The sequence below is a fragment of the Fragaria vesca genome, linkage group LG5 (assembly GCF_000184155.1).
Source record: "Fragaria vesca subsp. vesca linkage group LG5, FraVesHawaii_1.0, whole genome shotgun sequence".
NCBI lineage: Eukaryota > Viridiplantae > Streptophyta > Magnoliopsida > Rosales > Rosaceae > Fragaria > Fragaria vesca.
In genome coordinates this window covers 17,858,431-17,878,888 of record NC_020495.1, presented here as the reverse complement: position 1 = coordinate 17,878,888, position 20,458 = coordinate 17,858,431, and the positions used below count along the sequence as shown (strand labels likewise).

General features: G+C 36.9%; 2 protein-coding genes across 2 annotated transcripts; one reads left to right on the top strand and one right to left on the bottom strand.

The window, feature by feature from the left end:
• Positions 1–585: 585 nt before the first annotated feature.
• LOC101313987 (ATP-dependent Clp protease ATP-binding subunit ClpX-like) lies at positions 586–7,535 on the bottom strand. The gene is made up of 15 exons (XM_004299974.1): positions 6,884–7,535; positions 6,714–6,778; positions 6,528–6,637; positions 6,331–6,410; positions 5,542–5,592; positions 5,362–5,436; positions 5,202–5,279; positions 3,861–3,917; positions 3,588–3,658; positions 3,377–3,476; positions 3,093–3,197; positions 2,531–2,593; positions 2,291–2,413; positions 1,691–1,849; positions 586–999 (listed from the first exon to the last, which is right to left on the bottom strand). The coding sequence occupies exons 1-15, from the start codon at positions 7,385–7,387 to the stop codon at positions 925–927; spliced, it is 1,716 nt and encodes a 571-aa protein (XP_004300022.1). The 5' UTR covers positions 7,388–7,535; the 3' UTR covers positions 586–924.
• A 966-nt stretch (positions 7,536–8,501) lies between these two features.
• Positions 8,502–13,874, top strand: LOC101313702 (protein FAR1-RELATED SEQUENCE 11-like). Its single transcript, XM_004299973.1, has 4 exons — positions 8,502–8,653; positions 9,819–10,839; positions 11,459–11,902; positions 12,916–13,874. Exons 2-4 carry the CDS (start codon positions 9,862–9,864, stop codon positions 13,531–13,533), a joined length of 2,040 nt encoding a protein of 679 aa, XP_004300021.1. The 5' UTR covers positions 8,502–8,653; positions 9,819–9,861; the 3' UTR covers positions 13,534–13,874.
• The last annotated feature ends 6,584 nt before the right edge of the window (positions 13,875–20,458 follow it).

Here is a 20,458-nt window from a genome sequence, read left to right as displayed (position 1 = left end):
GGGGTAGAGTAGTAGTCTTTGCTTTTCTTGAAAAAATTGAGGCAGCAAACGCCAACCTGTTGTGGCATGTTGGGAATGGTTCTCAAATCCCCAGTTTTGGCAACAAATTGGATTCCACAGTTACATGGTACACACTGAATTCTGATATGTCGGATTGCACGTTTTGTCTTAACAACCTCTAGCTAATTCTACGCCTATATCCCTCAACTTTCACAAATAATGAATGCTTATACATAGGCTGCAGACAGAGAATGCTTTGTATGAGTCTGCAAGGAAGCGTCTGAAACCAAAGAAAACGGTAAATGCTTTGAAATCGCAGATGACAAATTTATTTGTTTTGTGAAAGTTGGGGGATATAGGCATAGCATAAGCACCCTATGACGAGAGGTTTTCGGTTTGCTTCAGTTAGTTTCTGCTTCACTTATTAGTGTTCTGATCTTCCTAGACACCCGAATCATTCTGATAGCTCTCATAGATTACAGAGATCAGTTTGTCCAGCAGCAATATACTAGTTAAGAAAACATATCTATTCAGTTTATGTTTTGTTCCAACCATTTTACTACATTTGATAGAAGAAATTATCCTAGTGTGTGGATACTAGGACCTGTTGGAGTGCTAATTCACCGACTACTTTCCTCGGAGCAGTTCAGCAATATACTCTCAACACACTCACTAGCATACTACAAGCAACGTTCAAGCGACATTTTGCCTATTTCTGCCTAAAAGCAATAAATATGCTTGTAGATTGCCAAAGCAGGTCACAATGCTAATACAGGAAATTCTTGGTCTCGGTGACACAAGGCAAAAAGATTCATGTTCTATTCTTGAATTGCTACTCACTTGTATTGGAAGGGCATAGCAAAAGTTCACTTTATAACTACTATATTTATATGAGCATATATTTCATACATTGTAGCAGAGATATTACAAGCCAAAGGATCCTGATTGGAGCTCCAAAACTTCTTGCAAACACTCATCTTCACCTGCCCCCTGCTTTCGCTGCAAGTTCAGGCTAGCCACTGTTATACAACATTTTCACAAAACTACATTATGCAATAATGACCATAGTAATGATACTAAGCCGTAATGAAAGCATATATAGAGGTTCTGTCATTATTCTATTAAAAAGCATTATCACTACGAATTAGCATGGCATGTGTAGAATATTTTTATATTCCTATTGTTGGCAATTGGTTTAGCTTTACTGAAATCATTTTCATAATTGTCATACTCTGATAAAATGTAATAGAAAAATAGTGTGAATGTGGTCAGTCTCAGACAAATAAAACAAATATTACTCAAATAAAGTATTTATTCTTAAAGTGACTCTGACCTATCTTAGGCATCTCTTTAAAGCTCATTCATCAAAAATTCAAAATTGTCGTTCTTTTAACTCTAGGTTTGGGAAGAAAGGCACACTCATGCACAGTGATAGTCCTACTGTGAAACTGTGGAAAGTCATCTGCCCATCTGAATATGGTGGGCTTAGATTATTCTAGAATAATCTGAGTCAAAGAAAATACACAGATGTTGTCGTTTTTACTAATTTCCTGACAAAGTATAAGGGAACAGTAAAAACTAATCAAGCAGAAGAACTAAAAAAAAAACAAAAAACAAAAAAAGAAGAGAAAAGAAAGCTATCTAGAACACGTTAAGTTTCCTGAAACTGAGGGGCTCCAGAGAAGCATACCATGTCCTCTCTCAACTTTGTTTCATGAAGAAATTGCCCCGCTATGTCATCACCACTAAGAATTTTGGCTCCTCGTCCTGGAGCGTCCACTGACCCAACAGCTTCTTCATCAACCAGAACTGCATGTATACTATTGGTTTCTGTCTTGATGTCTGGAACCTGTGCATAATGATAATGAACTAGTTTCATAACCTAAATACTGAACCCAGGAAAAGGACCAAGTATATGATGTACAAACTTTATGTTTTTGATTGGTAAGGGATTAAGCAAGTCTATTTTTTTTTCTTTTCACCCAAGCAAATACAAGTTACCAATTTAATTGAATGGGGAGGGATTAAGCAAGTCTATATCGCCTCACATCACTGAAAAGGGTGACACAACCGTCAGTGTAAAACAGGGAGTATCAGCTGGGGTTTCTAACTTCACTAGTACGGGCAAAAATGGATCAGTTAATCCCTACTGCAGCTTAAGAAAATGCGTCCCTACATGATAATTGGCATGAATGTAACCAACTCCATCCCTGAACAGCTGAGCAGCATATAGAGGAATCTATGTAAATTCTTTCACACACTGAAATGCCTATAACAGATGTCCACATACCTCGAACATTGCTTCTGTAAGAATATTCTCCAATATGGCTCTCAAACCTCTTGCACCGGTGTTCTTTGCCATTGCCTTCCTTGCAATCAATCTCAGTGCATCGTCAGTAAAGTGTAATTTGACCTGAAAAATAAGATGTTACATACTAAGATTGTCAAGTCTGAGAAAAAAAAAAACAGCTAATGGAAGATATGGAAAAGGAAGTTTGTCACTGCAAGATGCAATGGTTCAAAAGCTTACATCGTTCATGTCGAACATCATCTTGTACTGTTTACCGAGGGCATTTTTAGGTTCTGTGAGTACCTATGACAAAATATTAAAATCTTTCAATATCATTGACAAACAGAAGTGAAAGTAACAGTGTCAACTGTGCCCCATTAATTTTTACTATCAAGGAGTAGGAATTTTTATCTTCTAGTTTTAAATGACACTTACATTTGTAATTTTATTAATAGTTTTTATTGCATTCTACATTTCTACTAGAAGTGTGAGTAGGCATCATATTCGGACATTCAGTACTTACATATGTAGAGGTACATAGAGCATACACAGAAGTTGTACCATAAAAAACAACTAAGAAAGTAAGATGACATAATAGGATTAGAGCTTGTAATTTATAGTCTGTTAGTTGAAGTTAAGTCTCAGAGCTTGTAACAAGGCCTCCGGTAGCGTGGCTCAGACTGCATCGACTCTACAAACACTACTTTTTGGTTGGAGGGTGAGTCCTCCAATTATTATTAAAATTCATCTCTGTTCAATTAAAACAAAAAGAATTTAGATACTCTTGTAAAGATGAGCACACCTGAACAAGTTGGTCCTCGTTTAAAGATGACAAACTCGCTAAAATAGGAAAGCGCCCAACAAACTCAGGTATCAGGCCATAAGCAATAAGATCATCACTTTCCACCTACAGTAAATTGGAATTTATTATAACTCAGAGCAAAAGAGTAAGGATATAAATTTGTGTGGAAGATAAAGATGGACATCTCAAGTTTTGAAACTAATAATGCACAACCCAGAAAGAACAGCCATAAAGTAATGATGGAATATACAATTTCCTAGAATATGCTGAGTTTTCATTCTCACAGATTCCAACAAAGATGATGTCACTATGGCGTCAATCAATCCACTGGACCTCATGTTTGCCCGAACTGGTGCTCCAAATCCAATGGAAGAATCTTGGTGTCTGGAAGTAGAAAAGATTTACACATTTGGATAAAAAAATAAAAATAAAAAATAAAAAATAAAAACTCCCTTCAAAGTAGAAATATATAATCAATAAATTTGAGTGCATTACCTTTCTGAAATAGTCTTCTCCAAACCAACAAAAGCCCCACCACATATGAAAAGGATATCCTTTGTATCCATCTGCCAAAATTCACAATAAAGTAGATGGATGTACAGTACAACAATGTGTCAAACTTCAAGGATAAATGTATGATGAAATGAAAAGTATTAAACTGCATGTTTCATATGAGGATTAGGGGAGCATGACAACCCCTCCCCTAAAAAAAAAGCCTCTAAAATGAGGTTAAGAAAAAATGAGCAGATACATTTAGGTCCAACATACCTGTATACTATCACCACGGGGATGTTTCCGAGCTCCTTTATCAGGAACATTAACTACCTGATGGGTCGGTAAAAAAATGTTTAACTTTGAAGACAGAGGGAATTTTATTCCTATTTAACAAGTTGACAGCCTGATATGAAAGCATCATAACAGATGTCTCTGAATCCTGTTGAGGTAAAAATCATAATAAGCAGTCATGTACAGTATTATATGTAGTACTGTACTTTTTCCTGAATGTCTTTAGGATATTCAAAAACTTGGAAGAACTAAGCGGGGGGAGGGGGTGGTGGGGGGCCTAGACCAGTTGGAAAAAGCCAGCGAGGCCGCTTAAGGAAAGTAGAAATATGTCAATATGTTTTGCTTAATGCTATGCAGATGAAATATATACGATGGCCTGACAACAAATTAATACAAATGCCATCATTACAATCAAGGTTACGAAGACTTCTACATACAGACTTCTGCACTGAAATAATCAAACCTGAGGTCCATTAAATGATAGATGCTGAGTTCATTACAGAATAGAGGCCGTATAACTAAATGAAAATTGAAAATGGAATGTGCAGGCTCAAGTGTTACTGCAACGTATTTAAAACAGGAGGCTGATCTTTATCAGCCTTATTGTTAGACTGGAGAGCTGTGGTGTCTTACTTTTGAACTCTTTTCGTTCCTGTTGTTCATTTCCTATATTGTTTTGAGGACTTCTTGTCCTCAGTTGTTCTGTGTTCTTTTGGCTCCAATAAATAATAATAAAAAAAGGAGATTGAAGTCTCAATTTATACTTCACTTTTTTTATTTCTTTTGTTTCTGTTGCTCATCGCCTAGGTTGTTCTCAGGACTTCTTGTCCTCAGTTGTCCTGTGTTTCTCATAAAAAAAACTTAGCAAGTCTCAGTTGAGTACAAAGTAGGATACTTCACAGTTTTTTTTTTTTTTTGGATCAAGAAGATACTTCACAGTTACAAACTAAAAAAAATCCATAACAATTCAATTACAATACACCCCGCTAAACATGGCACCAGTATTAGTATAAATACTACCAGAAACTCAAGCCAAGGGAGAAACAAGAAATTTCACAATAAGGAATGCTTCAATTGTGCAGTTCTTTAAAACAGAAAAAGGAAGTATTACGTAAAGTTAAAGTATCCATAGTTACAGGAATGATTGCCACTGTGGATCAGTTAAGAAAATCAAAGGAACTGCTTTCTAGATTTATCGCAGTTATTAACAAACTTAGTCTAAGAAGGCATTAAGCTAGCAATCCTTTCATGTTTATGTTCACAAGTAACAGGGGAACAAGGATATTAATGCAGATTAACTTAAAATGTAGATGTTTTACTTACAGTTCCTTCCAACATTTTCAGCAATGCCTGTTGGACACCCTCTCCAGATACATCTCGGCCAATATTTGAGCTCTCAACCTGCAAAATAGGACCAGTATTATTATAACTGAGGGTTAAATGACAAATCATTGATTTAATCCTGAATTTTTTTTTTCCAGACCTTCTTTATTATCTTATCAACTTCGTCAATGTAGACAATCCCTTTCTGAGCTGCTTCCACATCAAACTCAGCTTCCTAGAGACATTGAAATAATCAGAATGTATTTTAGTAAGATAACAGAGGTAAACATCCAAATTCTCAATGATTGTATAAGAAACACATGAAAATCATTGAACATACCGTAAGAAGTTTATACAATATTGATTCCACATCTTCTCCAACATAACCTGCCTGCATATAGGGGAGAGGAAGAGATGGGGAAAAATGAGAGAATCAGGGAACCTTTCCATGGAACAGAACTAGTATGAAAAACAGCCCTTGTCAAGCCAGTAATGCAAGAATGAAATTTCAATATTATAAGAACAGTAAAGCATAATTTATATGTTTATTGCATTGTTTCAGTGTACTAAAACACCTAAGCTTGAATTCCTTGCTGTCTAAATATCAACAATTTTTCCTCTTTTTCCTTTACTCTTCTTGTTTACCTCCGCAAATCTCTTTCAAGTTGGTAAAATTATGGTAAAGAAAAAGAAACTTCAAATCCAGTATTTTTGATCCACAGGGATACTTCTGAAATCTACTTTAATGACAATGAGTACAGTTCGTCGGAGCATTAAGTGATTGGCCTTTGAGGTCTATAGTACATCCAGTAGAAAAAGGAAAAGGTTTTGTGTGGAGGGTCACAGGAGCCTTCACAAACACACATATGAATAAGCGCGAGAGAAACAAGAGTAGCAGAAGCAAATGTTAGGAGTGTTATATGAGATGCATCGACATGTCTGTCTGCATGTACGAGCTATCTTCACTGTACATTCTAATATTTAAACACTGAATCCCCTTTGTCAATAACAAAGGATACAACATTTTCAACCACAGTTAATGCTTCTTTTTCAGGCGATGATAGCCATAAAAACAATAGGATGAAGCTGAGAACATCATTTGCAAAATAATATTGAACAGCGCACTTGCCTGGGTTAATGTTGTTGCATCAGCAATGGCAAATGGAACATTCACAACACGGGCTAGTGTTTTAGCAAGTAAAGTCTTCCCTATCCTTGGTCGAAGCAAAAAAGAATTATAAATGAGGATAAAAAATCTCTGTAAAACTGGGAATTCTCACCAAAACACTCCACAAGCAAACATGTTATTAACAACCCTGATCCTACCTGAACCAGTGGGGCCCATCAGTAACACATTGCTCTTCTCCAACTCAACAGAATCAGTATCAACACTGTGAGGTTTACAATCAACTGAATATACACCAGCCCTGGTAGTCCTATAGCAAAGTCAATCAAGAACACATCCATCTCAACAACAACAACCATATCCAAGTGCTAAAAGCCTGAACTAACCTTCTTCTCTCTTGGGAGGAGTGCCGTATTCTTTTGTAGTGGTTATAAACCGCAACCGAAAGCACCTGTCAAACACCCAGCAATAGAGCAGCATTAGAATGCAGAATGAAAAATGAACTTGAACACACACACACATAGCATTGGAATTCAAAATCAAAACCAAACCGAACCTTTTTGGCTCTTTCTTGGCCGATAACAAAGTCGTCAAGGGCCTTACATATCTCCTTGGGGGTGGGCAAGTCCATCGCCGGCGAGGAAGTCTGGCAGGATTCGGAATCGGCCGGGGGAGGCTGAGGCTTAAGCCTGCCAATCTCGAGGAAAGTGCCATGAAGAGGGAGGAGCTTGGACGGCCTGAAATAGAAGGCGGTGTTGCAATTGCTGCACAGATTGACGGCCTGGTAAAGCCCCGTCTCTCTTCCCGTAATCGACAGCGGCCGCGTCGAGAACAGAACCACCATTTGCTTCGAGCATCGCGGACAGTTCACCTCCGCCCTTATGTGCTCGTACTCTCCTCCGCCTTCGCTGCTGAACTTGTGCCGCCGCTGCTGCTGGTGGACTTGGGCGAGAGAACCTCTTCTCCCGGAGACGGAGACTCCGTTGGCGGCGGCGGTCGCGGCGGAGATGAGTCGTCTGAGGGAGGAGGACCTGGTGGTCAATCGGAGAGAGTGAAACATTGTCTAGTGAGCAGTGTGGCATGATTCTGAATAATTCTGGCCTTTATAGTCCAAATCAGTTTCCTTTATTAAATGCTGGGATCAGGTGCTTCCTTTTTACTCTCCCCGGTTTCTCCATGCCTTTGCATCTGAACCGTTACAACACATACAACCAAGTCTCTCTTCTTTATTCTTTTTATTTTTGGTTTGATTGGGAAATGAAATTTTGTACTCCACATTGCCTTCAAGTTGCAACTCCTTTATTCTTTTCTTTTTATTTTTTATTTCGGGGGCGGAGAGCTGCATCTTTTCGATCTCAAGGACATAGACGAACTCATATACGGTTTTGTGATCTAGGCTTTGGTTACAGAGCGAGTTCTTGATATACGAAGGCAAAGTGACGACTTGTGCGGCGAATTGGAAGGTCGACAGAGAAAATAAGGACAAGACATAAAGTTTAAAGTTAAAAAGTATCAAAAATCAAATTGTGGTGTACATTAATTGTAACACGTGAATAAAGTTTCTCATTAAGTTTCTTTTAGGGTAGTTTGAATGAGTATTGAGTGTCAAGTATACAAACTATTATCCAAGCAGGTTTTCAGTCGACACATATCATTCTCGAATTGCTGAATGCAAGTGATGTTGATTTTTCGGTTGAAGATGTTTTGGTTGAACAAATGTAAAATATTTTCCTTTACTTGTTTCAGATATATGTTCAGTAGTAAATGTAATCAAATAACACATGAGTTAGCTAGAAAAACACATATGTTTTTTGTATCTCAAGTTTGGGTTGAAGAGAGGTATCACAATTCCTAGATCTTATTTTTGAGATTGCTTTTCAAAGCAATTTTTATTTCTAAAAAAAAAAAAAAAAAAATTTCGTGTACCAAATTGTCCAAATAATCGTACATGAGACATTTTATCCTGTATCTAAGAGGAAATTATATAATAATACATGACTAAATTTGTAAACACAAAAAACCCTATTTTCTGAAAATAAATAAATAATTAATACCCATTTTCCGAAAAAATAATAATAATAATAATAATACCCATGTTCAGTAATTATATATTTAATAACTGTGTACCCATTACCTTACGAGACAATACACGCCAGTCTTTCTTCTTTTTCTTTACTCTTTAAGACAATACTGATATCTCTTCTCCAAAGGCAGAGACTCAATTTGGAAATAAATAGCGCTCCAATCGTGATGCCTATTCACTGCCCAGGAATCTGAAATTGGAGTCCCAGCTGTTCTGCTTCAGCCTTTCTTTCGCTGGATTTCGGTAGGGAAACCAAAACTCTTGACATGCTTTCTTAATGAACATTTCTTAGATGTCTCAAATCCTTATTGGGTCTTATTTAAAATCTGCAAATTTGGAATTATATTCATACAAGGCTTTAGTTACCAAGAGCACACCTTCTTTTTCTTCTCTCACAAAAGGACTCTGGGTCATACCATCTCCACTTTTGCACTGGGTTTCTTTCCTTTGTTCTATTTGCAGCAAATAATCCTTACAATTTTGATATTTTTGTATTGAGAAATTAGTCTATTTCTGTTTTGTTTCAAACTGGTAAATTATTTCTTATTTCATGCTTGATGTCCATTTGTGTTTATAGCTCATTCATAAAAGCTCCTCAATTCAGTGTCTTTACTCATTTTATTTATAACCTTACTTATCAACTGCTATATGGATAACAATTGGCTCATTTTTTTTATATGCTTAAAAGTTGAAACATAGCTTCTCAATTGTGAACTTGGAACAAATTTCCGTTACTTGCTATTCTTATTGTTTTGATTTTCATAAGGAGTTAGATATAGGTAATAACCGATTTTCATACGCTCAATTATTTTACCTTTTTGTTTTAGTCTTGATGCAAAACTACCCTATTAGAAATCATTTCTGAAATTCTTCTAGGTGTACATGAAACTATATTATGTTTTCTTACAAATGTGTGATTTGCATCAAACCATTGATATATATATATATATATATATATTATATTTTCTCACGAAGTTGTGATTTGAGGTTAATCTGATGCATTCCTTTTACACTGAAGTGATGGAAGGTTTGTAAGTAAAGTGCTTTGACAAACACTGTTACAGATTTTCAGTTTGCTTTCCAAGTTTCCATACTAGCACTTTTGGCTCACAGAATATATTGCTACCCATGTATAACTCTAATAGTCATTGAACAAATTCATTTGATCATAACTAGAATATCATTTCAGATTTCATGGTAAAAAACTGAGTTCCACTTTAATTCCCCAAAATATTCATAGCCCCAGGTTTGGGCTGTGACGTATGCTGTCCACGATTCATCTCTTGGGACAATCCAGTACTTAATCGTGTCCGATCTGACATTCATTAGATGCTTTGCTTATTAGAATGTATTCATATGTCTGCTCGGTGGATTCAGTCATTAATACTTGTTTTGTTTACAATAACAGATGCAGCTTATAGAGCCACGTAAAGCATAAAAAATGGGAGTATATGTCTGAAGAGGCTGGAGTAATGTTGGTGGTTTATGATGATCCCTCAGACCGACAATCTTTCTCTTTGGATGATACCAGCAGCAGTGAGGAATCACTTGATGAAACTAGGCTCTCACTGGAGACTACAAACGATGTGATTCCATATATTGGAAAAAGATTTGCTACTCATGATGCAGCTTATGAGTACTATAGTGAATTTGCAAAGCAATGTGGATTCTCAATCCGGCGACACCGTACAGAGGGGAAAGATGGGGTGGGCAAGGGACTTACAAGACGCTACTTTGTCTGCCACCGTGCTGGAAATACTCCGAGTAAAACATCCAATGAAAGCAAGCCTCGAAGAAATCGAAAGTCCTCCCGATGTGGATGTCAAGCATACATGCGGATAAGCAAGACAACAGAATTAGGATCATTGGAATGGCGTGTGACTGGTTTCACGAACCACCATAATCATGAACTCTTGGAGCCAAACCAAGTTCGTTTTCTTCCTGCATACCGAACTATAACCGAATCTGATAAGAGCCGGATCCTTATGTTTGCCAAGACAGGAATTTCAGTACAGCAAATGATGAGGCTCATGGAGCTTGAGAAGTGTGTCGAACCAGGTTATTTACCCTTTACTGAAAAGGATGTCAGAAATTTACTCCAGTCATTTAGGAAGTTAGATCTGGAAGAGGAGAGCATAGACTTATTAAAAATGTGCAGAAATATCAAGGAGAAGGATAGAAACTTCAAATTTGAGTACACAATTGACTCAAAGAATCGGTTAGAGAATATTGCATGGTCATATGCATCCTCAGTACAGTCGTATGAGACATTTGGAGATGCAGTGGTGTTTGATACTACTCATCGCTTAACTGCATTTGACATGCCACTTGGGATATGGGTTGGAATAAATAATTACGGTATGCCTTGCTTCTTTGGCTGTGTGCTTCTACGAGAGGAAAGTGTCAGGTCATTTTCATGGGCGTTGAAGGTGAGTCACAATATATGTGTATACATGTCTGTGTATTTTATTTTGCATCAATCATCCCACTGTCACCTAATATTGCACACATGTTACTTTAAGTAGTTAAGTCACTAATCAGTAAATTATGATAGTGGATAGTGTGAGAAGGAAGTATGTTCTATCTGAGTAATATTATAAATAGGATGGGTGGTTAGGTTACTTTAAATTGGCAGGGGTAGTCTCTCAAGGATTGGCATGTCAGGTTTTAGACCACGCATAAAGGTGGTTGTGATCCTCTCCACCCCCACCCCCCCTCTCTCCAAATTCCAATTTTTTTTTTTCCCCTTGAATCAAGTAATTGCTTGAAATTTCGTAGTGCAACTTTTAGAATATTAGGGAGCATGTTGTGTATCAAATTTATGTAGTCCTATTTATATGAACGGGGAACTTCTTCTTGCTGCTCAGTAATTGCAGATCATACCTCTTTTGTGTTCAATATACATTGGATATCTTCCAGTTAGCCAGTTTGAAATAAAATTTTTATGGGTTTGAACATCTAGCACATGCTACATGTATATCTTCATTATGAAATCTTATTGTTCCCAGATTTACAGTTGTTTTCTATTTTGTATTGAATCTATTGAAGGCATTCCTGGGGTTCATGCATGGGAAGGCACCACAGACCATATTAACTGATCAAAATTTATTTCTGAAAGAAGCAATCAGCGCAGATATGCCAACAACTAAACACGCACTATGTGTATGGATGATAGTTGCGAAGTTTCCATCTTGGTTCAATGCTGTTTTGGGTGAACGTTACAATGAGTGGAAGAGTGAGTTTTATGGCATTTACAATCTGGAGGCCATAGAGGATTTCGAACTAGGGTGGACGGACTTGGTAAATTCTTTTGGGCTTCAGTCTAACAGGCACATAGTCAACTTGTATGATCTGCGCTCACTTTGGGCACTACCGTTCTTGAGAAGCCATTTCTTTGCAGGAATGGCTACAATTGGTCAATCAAAGTCAATTAATGCATTCATCCAACGATTTTTAAGTGCACAAAGTAGGCTGGCGCACTTCATTGAACAAGTATGTTGTCCTGTCTTCTCATCTACAACCAATTTAATTTCAGTACTCCATTTGTTTTCAGTACAATCTTATATACCATTTAAACATTTGAATATATAGCTTCCACACACATACACACACACAGAGAGGAACAATTATAAGTTAAACAATAGCAGTAACAACATAGGAGAAGTGTAGAGCTGCAGTAAGGTGCTTCTTCTGGTCAATAACTTGACCTTCTAATTCTGAAAATGCAAGACATTTGAGCGTGCGTGCTTGGTGCACCAGCCAATGGATCTTCCAATTTTTCAGCTAATTTATGATTTTTAAAGTACAGCTTCCAAATATGAGGGATCATAATGAATATATCTTTAAATTGAATTCTCCTGAGACTCCATGCTTGGGTGAAGCATGGAGCAATAATATTTGACCATCCAAATTCTATCTGATTTTTTGTTTTCCACACTGTAGTATGTCTCATTCCATTTTAGCACACGTTAAATAAAAATAAAATAAAAAATAAAAAAATCAGTAACAACCTCAATTAACACATTTCTTCAAAATTTTCTGTCACTCCAAACCACACGGACCATTTATAATTGTTTATTTGAGTTTTTTTAGGTAATTTTTTTTTTTGGAGTATATCTATGTATATCTTTTACTTGTGGATAGGCCTATATTGTTTATCTTGTTTGCATTTAACATTTAGGTAATTAAGAAAATTGGAATCTGGACTACCTGACATTGGTTTGTGATTTCTTTTGTTCCTTTTTTTTATTCTTATCTGCCCACACTGTTGTAACTGAAACTTATCTCATATATGTTGGTAGTCACTGTGCATTTAGTATATAAATCATAAAATTAGCGACTTTGTACCGCTGCCTCTTTCTCTGAAGAGGAGCTCTCAAGTTCATAAGTCAACAGTAATTTTAACTTATCTTCTGCATTTATGATGATGTAGTGCACTGATGTGTTTCCTTTCTTTGGTGGAAAGGCTTCTGTCTACTATTAATTAGTTTGTTTTTCATGAGCAGGTGGCTGTTGCTGTGGATTTTAAAGATCAAGCTGGAGAACAACAAACAATGCAACAGAATCTCCAAAATATATGCCTGAAAACAGGAGCACCGATGGAATCCCATGCTGCGTCTGTTCTTACTCCTTATGCTTTCTCAAAGCTTCAAGAACAACTTGTTTTGGCTGCTCACTATGCATCTTTTCAGATGGATGATGGTTTTCTTGTTCGGCATCACACAAAAGGTGATGGAGGCCGGATAGTGTATTGGGTTCCTCGGGAAGGCATCATAACTTGCAGTTGCCATCATTTTGAGTTCTCAGGGATCCTTTGTCGGCATGCACTTCGAGTTCTCTCTACGGGAAATTGCTTTGAAATCCCGGATAGATATCTTCCTGTCCGTTGGCGTCGGATCAGCACGCCTTCTGCAAAACTCCTTTATAGTGTCCCAAGTGATCATGCAGAAAGAATAGAACTGTTACAACGTATAGTATCGACTCTGGTAACAGAATCTGCGAAGTCTAGGGAGAGGCTAGACATAGCAACTGAGCAGGTCTCGATCCTCTTATCTCGGATAAGAGAGCAGCCTGTTTCATTGCAAAATACAAGAGACCTGGCGCTGAAGAATAGGAATATATGATGCATACCTCCTCAAAAAGGCACTGTCTGAATTTCTCACATAAAATGGAACTTATCAGGATTTGAATGAAGTGGGGTGGGCAGGCTTGAAAACTACACTTGGCATCACACTGTTAGGAGCTGGGACGTGGGAGGAAGTGTTGTAAGTTGGTTTGTAGCTTTTATGGTAAATGGTGTAATAGCTATACTGGATGAATGGCTACAAGTTTTGAGGAAGGACACTGGTGAGATAGGCATTGAATAGAAGAAGTCTCTGCAAGCCTAATGGCAAACTGAGGGGCACTAGTTTAGTGAAAACAAATGGCCTTTTAACTCGCAATATTTAATATGATGAATTATAGTGGACTGTGTTGCTACCACCTACCGGACTGATGGTAGGATGCAAGTCCAATGCCTTGTTGATGAAGAGATTTCTTTTGGAAGCTGGGATAAAAATGGGTACGCTGTTCAAGGATAGATCTCTTTATCTCTGTACGTGAGTAATATCTTTATGCGAAAGGCTTTCTTAATGACCTTGGAGCTCTTAATATATGTTTCTTGTTGCCCCTGCTAATGCTATTTGCTGTTATTACTATTTTTTTGAAAGTATTGCTGTTATTACCATGATGTTACCTTTTTTGTCTAATTATAGCTCGGTCAATGATCGTACCACTTGTTCTTCTCGTTCTAGTTTGTCTTTGCTGAAATGGCTTCCTCCTGATCTTGGTTTTGTCACACTGAACTTTGATGTTTCGGTTCACCATGGGAAAGCCTGTATTGGTTTTGTTATCCGAGATCATTTCGGTAACCCTCATATGGCTGCTTCTAAAAGTATTGGGGATACCAATGTTTTGGTGGCTGAAGCAACAGTCTCACGGGAAGGTTTACATTCAGCTTATCTTCAGCAGTTTCTTGAAACATTGGTTCAATCCGAGGAATTAGAGGAATTATATGTTCAAAAGATTAGTTGCATGCGCAGGATATCGTCAAGTATCGATTATCAAGTATGGAATCATCAAGTTTAGGAGACAAGCAATGGTCACCGTGGCTTGCAACGGGTTTTCTTGTGCATTGCTTTTATTTTACGATAGTTTTATGATAATGACAGAAGTGAATGACAATGACTTGATTATTAACTAAGATAATAAAATAAGACATAGTTTCATTTCTCTAAAATTATTTAAAATTATGTTACTGCAATTCATAAAACTATATATAAAATTATTGTATCAACACATCGAGCATTGCAGAGAACAAGAGGAACGACTGAAATCGTCCCTTTCCCAAGCCCAAACTTCTACATAAGCAAAAGAAACTGATCAAAAAAGGGTGAGTACGTCTCTCTCCCTCACCATCTCCCCGAAACTTCTGGAACACCCGAGTATGTGTAGGACGAAGAAAGAAAGGGCGATACGGTTGATGAGAAAGAAAGAAATAGCTAGAGAAACAGGTGACGGCAAATGCAGATTTACAGCTAAAAAAGCAAAGGTAAAAACGTCCTCACACTATTCACATGAATAGTGCTTATTAATAGTTAACCAACAAATAATATATAGCGCGTTGTTGCATCCACGTTATGCATATTCCACATATGTATAACAACTATCATAAAAACAACTTTTATACAACAAAACATCTAGTCTTGTGTTCTACCTAAAATATAAATGTTTCAATTGTTTTGATTTGTACGTATACAAAGCAGAAGAGAAAATGACAGAAATAGTTTCATGCAACAGCGGGGTAATAAATTATTGCAGTAATATATATATTAATGTCTCTAGACTCTTCTGCTTTGTGAGAAATGTTAGAGCTCTTTCGAGAAGAGTCTAGAGAGAGTGAGAAAGATGGATAAATGTTGGGTGAGAGAGAGTGAGAAGCGGTGTAATTTTTTTTTTAATACCTAGAGTTGAAACAAAAGGTAAATACAGAATTATACAATCCATCAACATGGTAAAAAGGTCCACACACTGTTCACAATGTTTATGAATATTTAACCAAACAATAGTATATAGTAAATTAAGAGACGAGGAAGACTTCAATACATTCGAAGAAAGGAAACTATTTAGAATGATAAATTAACTTGAATTAGTACTTAAGTACGAGGCAGTACTTCTTATTGTGCCCATCATCATCATAATATAAACTGATGAATTATGGAAAACTGAAAGCTATAATTAGTATTTAGTAACTCTAATATGTGCATATATTTTCTTAGCTTATTAATTTTTAACATGTACCCATATATGTTGCATTACAAAGCGTTGTTCATATAACCGAAAAATAACTCTATAAAAAAGAAGCATCATAACAAATATTACAACTTTCTTACTATTTGCCGCATGAAATCTGATTCGGAATCCCTAAATTTCATTATGCCACTAGAGTTTGGAAGGTCGGCAAAATAACGAAGTCACCACATACGTAAGACGTTCAAGGCATGCAAGAAGCCTATAATGAAAAAGAGAAATAAAAGGAAAAAAAATATATAATAAGCAGTTAAACACCATAAAATATAAAAAGAGTGCCATTAAATCTAAAAAGGAAATAAAATGGATAAAGGTGTTCCAACTAATATAAATTGACTAGTGAAACAAAAGGAATAAAATTGGCTTCTTCTACTGACAGTGAAACTTACCATAACACAGATACGAAGAATACGGAAGAAGAAGAAGAACGAAAGAGAGCGAAAGCAATGAAGAAGAGCTGAAGAGAAATGGAGCTATGGTGGAAGACAGAGGTCTTGTGTTCGCGCCAACAAGGGAAGTATGAAACTGTTGTTAGCTTGTTGTTTTTCGTTTGTTGTCTGAAATAGAGGCTTGCAAGTTTTATTGGGTTTTAAGATTTCCATATTAACATGTCGGTTATCCTGTGCTGATGCAATTACACTACACTGGAGATCTACCAAATTGTATTATTTGGACTAATGACTATGTTAGTGGTTAAGTAATCACCTTCTTATGTTGTGGTGGCAGATGTGGTGTGGAATCAGTTTGTTGGTACCTCAATTATCTTCTCTGAAATCTGGTGTGGTAAGATATGTCTTTTTTCTTTTTAATTGAAAAAAGTATCCTCAGCCTATTGCATTATCATTAGCATCAATATTACGGGATCATTCAATTCTGTTTATGTGATGAAGGATGATTTAATGATTGGAAAAGATTTTGTTTCATGCTATTTTAATTAGAGAAAACCCTCCCCCCCAAAATCAGCAACTAGATTTTGTAATTTAGATCCTGCCTTTTTGATTATATGATATCTGAATTGTGAAACTATTTTAACATTTGGTATGCTAGTGTACAGGAGTGTTGATCATTATATAATCATCTAAAAAATCTTTTCAGTAAGCAACATCTGCTGACTCTGATGAAGACCAACTCATGTAAATATGTATAATGTATGTTTCCTAGTCACTGTATAAGACTATAAGTTACTAGATGTTTGATGATCAAGAATATATAAAAAGATTTTGGAACTCAATTTCATTGTACACTATATTAGTGACTGAATTCCAAGGTAGCTAGTCCTGTTGTTGATTATCTGTCATTGCAAAATGGATGTCATTTCTTGTCAGCTTCTTGATGCATTAACGGTTTGCAGACTGCAGAGGAGGGCAATGTCATTTCTTGCTGGTATGACGATAAGACCGAATGGGGGCCAATGCATTGGCTGGATGTACGGTTCACTCACTGGTTGCACGCTCCAAGTTTCAAGGAAGTATCTTTTGCGGTAAGTATACAGAGTTCCTGCTGTGACTTGTTTCCGAATCGTGTCTTGGTTCTCACATTTAGTTGCTGCATCTTATTACTTCAATCATATGCCTACCTTTTGTTACGGTGACTTTTGTTGCTGGCTTCTGTAATTGAATTCGATTTTATGATTGTCCATTCTCTTTAAAAGGGAGTCAAGTTTATTACGCTGTCAAGTGTCCAGTATAAAAATTATTTTAGCTATTGTGGAATCGTGGTTTGGTAGGGAATATCCAGAGATCATCATAGCTTTGACCTGTCCTGCAACTGCCCATCTTAGAGCAAAGCAGAATGATAAGTTCTTGGAATGATAGAAATCATTCGTATGTCTTTAGGTAGGTGGGCTATACTCTTTTTATTCAGCTCCTCCAGCGTCAGGAATCGACTGATAGTGCATTCTACTAGATGTCTAGTGAAATTTGTAGTACATGTTATTTTTATGCTAGCAGGCAGTAACATTGTATCTGCAACTTCTTGTGTTGCTTGATAAATTATTTTTGTCAGCGATAGTTTGGGTGCGAATTCTTTTTAACCATTAATATTCTGTAGGTCCTTGATGAAGCAGATAGAATGCTTGACATGAGATTTGAACCTGAAGTCCGCTATATACTGGGACAGACGTGGTATAATATCTTTTTCAATTTTATTTTATTTTTTTTCATTTTCCAACCACTATCTGGTTTTCCACTGCCATCCAGATGAAAGGTTGTTTTTCTTTTCCAAGGTTTATGGTAGAGATTATAACGATTATTTTATAATTCTAATGTATGTGAATATAATGATAACAGTGGTACATTACTAATGCGAGATGAGAAGCAATGCCTTTTACTCCCAGCCTGTTCTCAGTTGTTACATAAGAGAATACCATGAGTAGTTTGAGTACATGATATTCTTGGAAAAACATCCAGTTTAACTCTAAACCTCAAATAAGGACTAGTGAATGTACTTATGTTTGATTCCGTATACCGAGTGTAGGGCCTGCTATTCTTAATTTTCTTAGGCGTTTGCATTCTACTGATAGACATCTCTTGACTCTGCAGCTCGCCAAATGGTGATGTCCTGTGCGACATGGCCTCCATCATTTAGCTCAGGAGTTCATGGTTCCTATATTCCTAATCCAGTTAAGGTGTGATGTCTGAAATGTCATTACCTTTGCACAGTTTCAAATACACATCATATGGAAACTAATAAGATTGTTTCAGGTAGTTGTTGGTTCAGAAAATGTAGCGGCCAACCATGATTTCCTTTGAGGTTATACTTTTCAACACATCCGAAGCCTATGTTACAATTAATGTTATTCAAATACATGTGCACTAAATAATATCCTTCTCATGTTCATAGGTTTTGGATGGTCGATCTCGTGATGCATGTTCGGCTGCTTTGATAGAAAAGTACCACAAATCCAAAGGGTATGAATTGATGCATTATTTTCATTTATTTTTTCTGGCTCTTGGTATTATCTTAATTGGGCAAAAATTTCTTGTTCCTGTCTTTATCTTTTCAAAAGTTGCACTTTGCAGTTGTAATTTCAACAATTACAAAAAACGCAAAATCTCATTTGCAATTTCAATTTTCTTTTACTGATAAAATTGTAATTTCAGTATGTATTTTGCAAGTCAATGCTTTGGGCGGATTCCACTTGGTTTACATATTCAATGTTTATGTCATATATATACTAGATCTCCATTCATACTTATTTTCTCTATTGGTGATATGTTTTTTATGTTGAGAATATGTTGCAAAGAGGGTAAGCTCTTGGTCATTCATATTATTATAAAAACATGCTGGCATATTTGCAATTGTGGCGTTGCACTTTCACAGTACATGTATGCTGCTAAAAGCAAAACAAGAAAGCTACTGATGATAAATTGGATGGCTGTTTCCAGGGGTTGGAAGGTCTGTTCTATACATGGTTATAAAGCACAAAATCAGCGCACACAGGCACTATCTCTAAATTAGCAGGGAAGCTGTCCCTTGATGGCACGATGGTGTAACCAAGTGATCTTCTTGTATTCAAGGTACCTCTATTACATAAAAGCTGGCCAAATCGATCTTTTAGTCATCCTTAATGTTGATCTTGTCTTTTTATTTTAACTGAATTAGTTGAATAATCATTCTCAGTTAGCTGGTGTTTTTATTTTTTCCTGGAGGGAATCTAAAAATTGGACCAGTTGATCACTGAATCATGTTGGGGAGAGCCCTGCATGTATCAGGGGATCCTTCTTTCAAAGGGGGGGTCTCAATCATGGATCGTTACAACATGGTCGGATGATTAAGAGTGTAAAAAAAATCTGAAAATTCATTGAGAGACAGAAACTAATTCATTAGATTAGTATCATATATACATTTATAAAAGCTTCTAACTAGCTACAGAATCACTACCACTAGCTAGCTACATAATCACTACCACTGAAAATCACTAAAATCTAAAGCATCATCATTCCAGTCGCCCAAATACAAGCTATTTAGCTGCTCATCATTCAATAGGCTCTCCCTCCAGTGTTCGCCAACCATAACATCCCCCAAACTCGCATCATACACATCGACTTCCCCTTGAGTCATTGTTTCATTAGCTACAAAGGTTGGCATATCCTGACATTGCTGAGTCAATTTTTCTTCTCTTTGTTGAGGCTCAGTTGTGATCTGGGAGTGTTCCCTTTGTTGTAGTTCAGTTGCTGGTTGTTGCACAGCCAAACTTTCAGACCCTTGCAATGAAACAGCTGGCTCATCTTCTAAAGGTGTTGGTCCAGCTTCTTGCTCAGCTTCTATTAATGGTGGTATTGGCTCCATTACTTGTTGGTTGAGGTACCATTGTTCTAGATCAGCGCCATTGAAGAATGGTGCTGTGACTGCTGGCGCTTGAAGGCATTGCTCTTGCGGCTCCTCAACCACCAATGCATCGCTGCTCAAATGACTATCACCAGCAGAAACCTCAACACTTTGCTCCTCAAGCCCCTCTTCTTCTTGGTGCCTCTTTCTCTTGGGCAGTTCATCATTGTTCCTGAGCATACAAAGAACAGAGTCATTAGTGAGTTGTGTGATCTGTGAGCTATGTAGTTGAAACTCATACATGACCCAGTGGCCATGGTGGACAGAGTTCCTGTTAACGTATGTGTAGGCTTTTTTCAAACCAAGAAGGGTGGTAGTTGGGTCGGCATTTTCATCAAGAAGATACACTGGATTGCCAGCACCTTGGCCTTT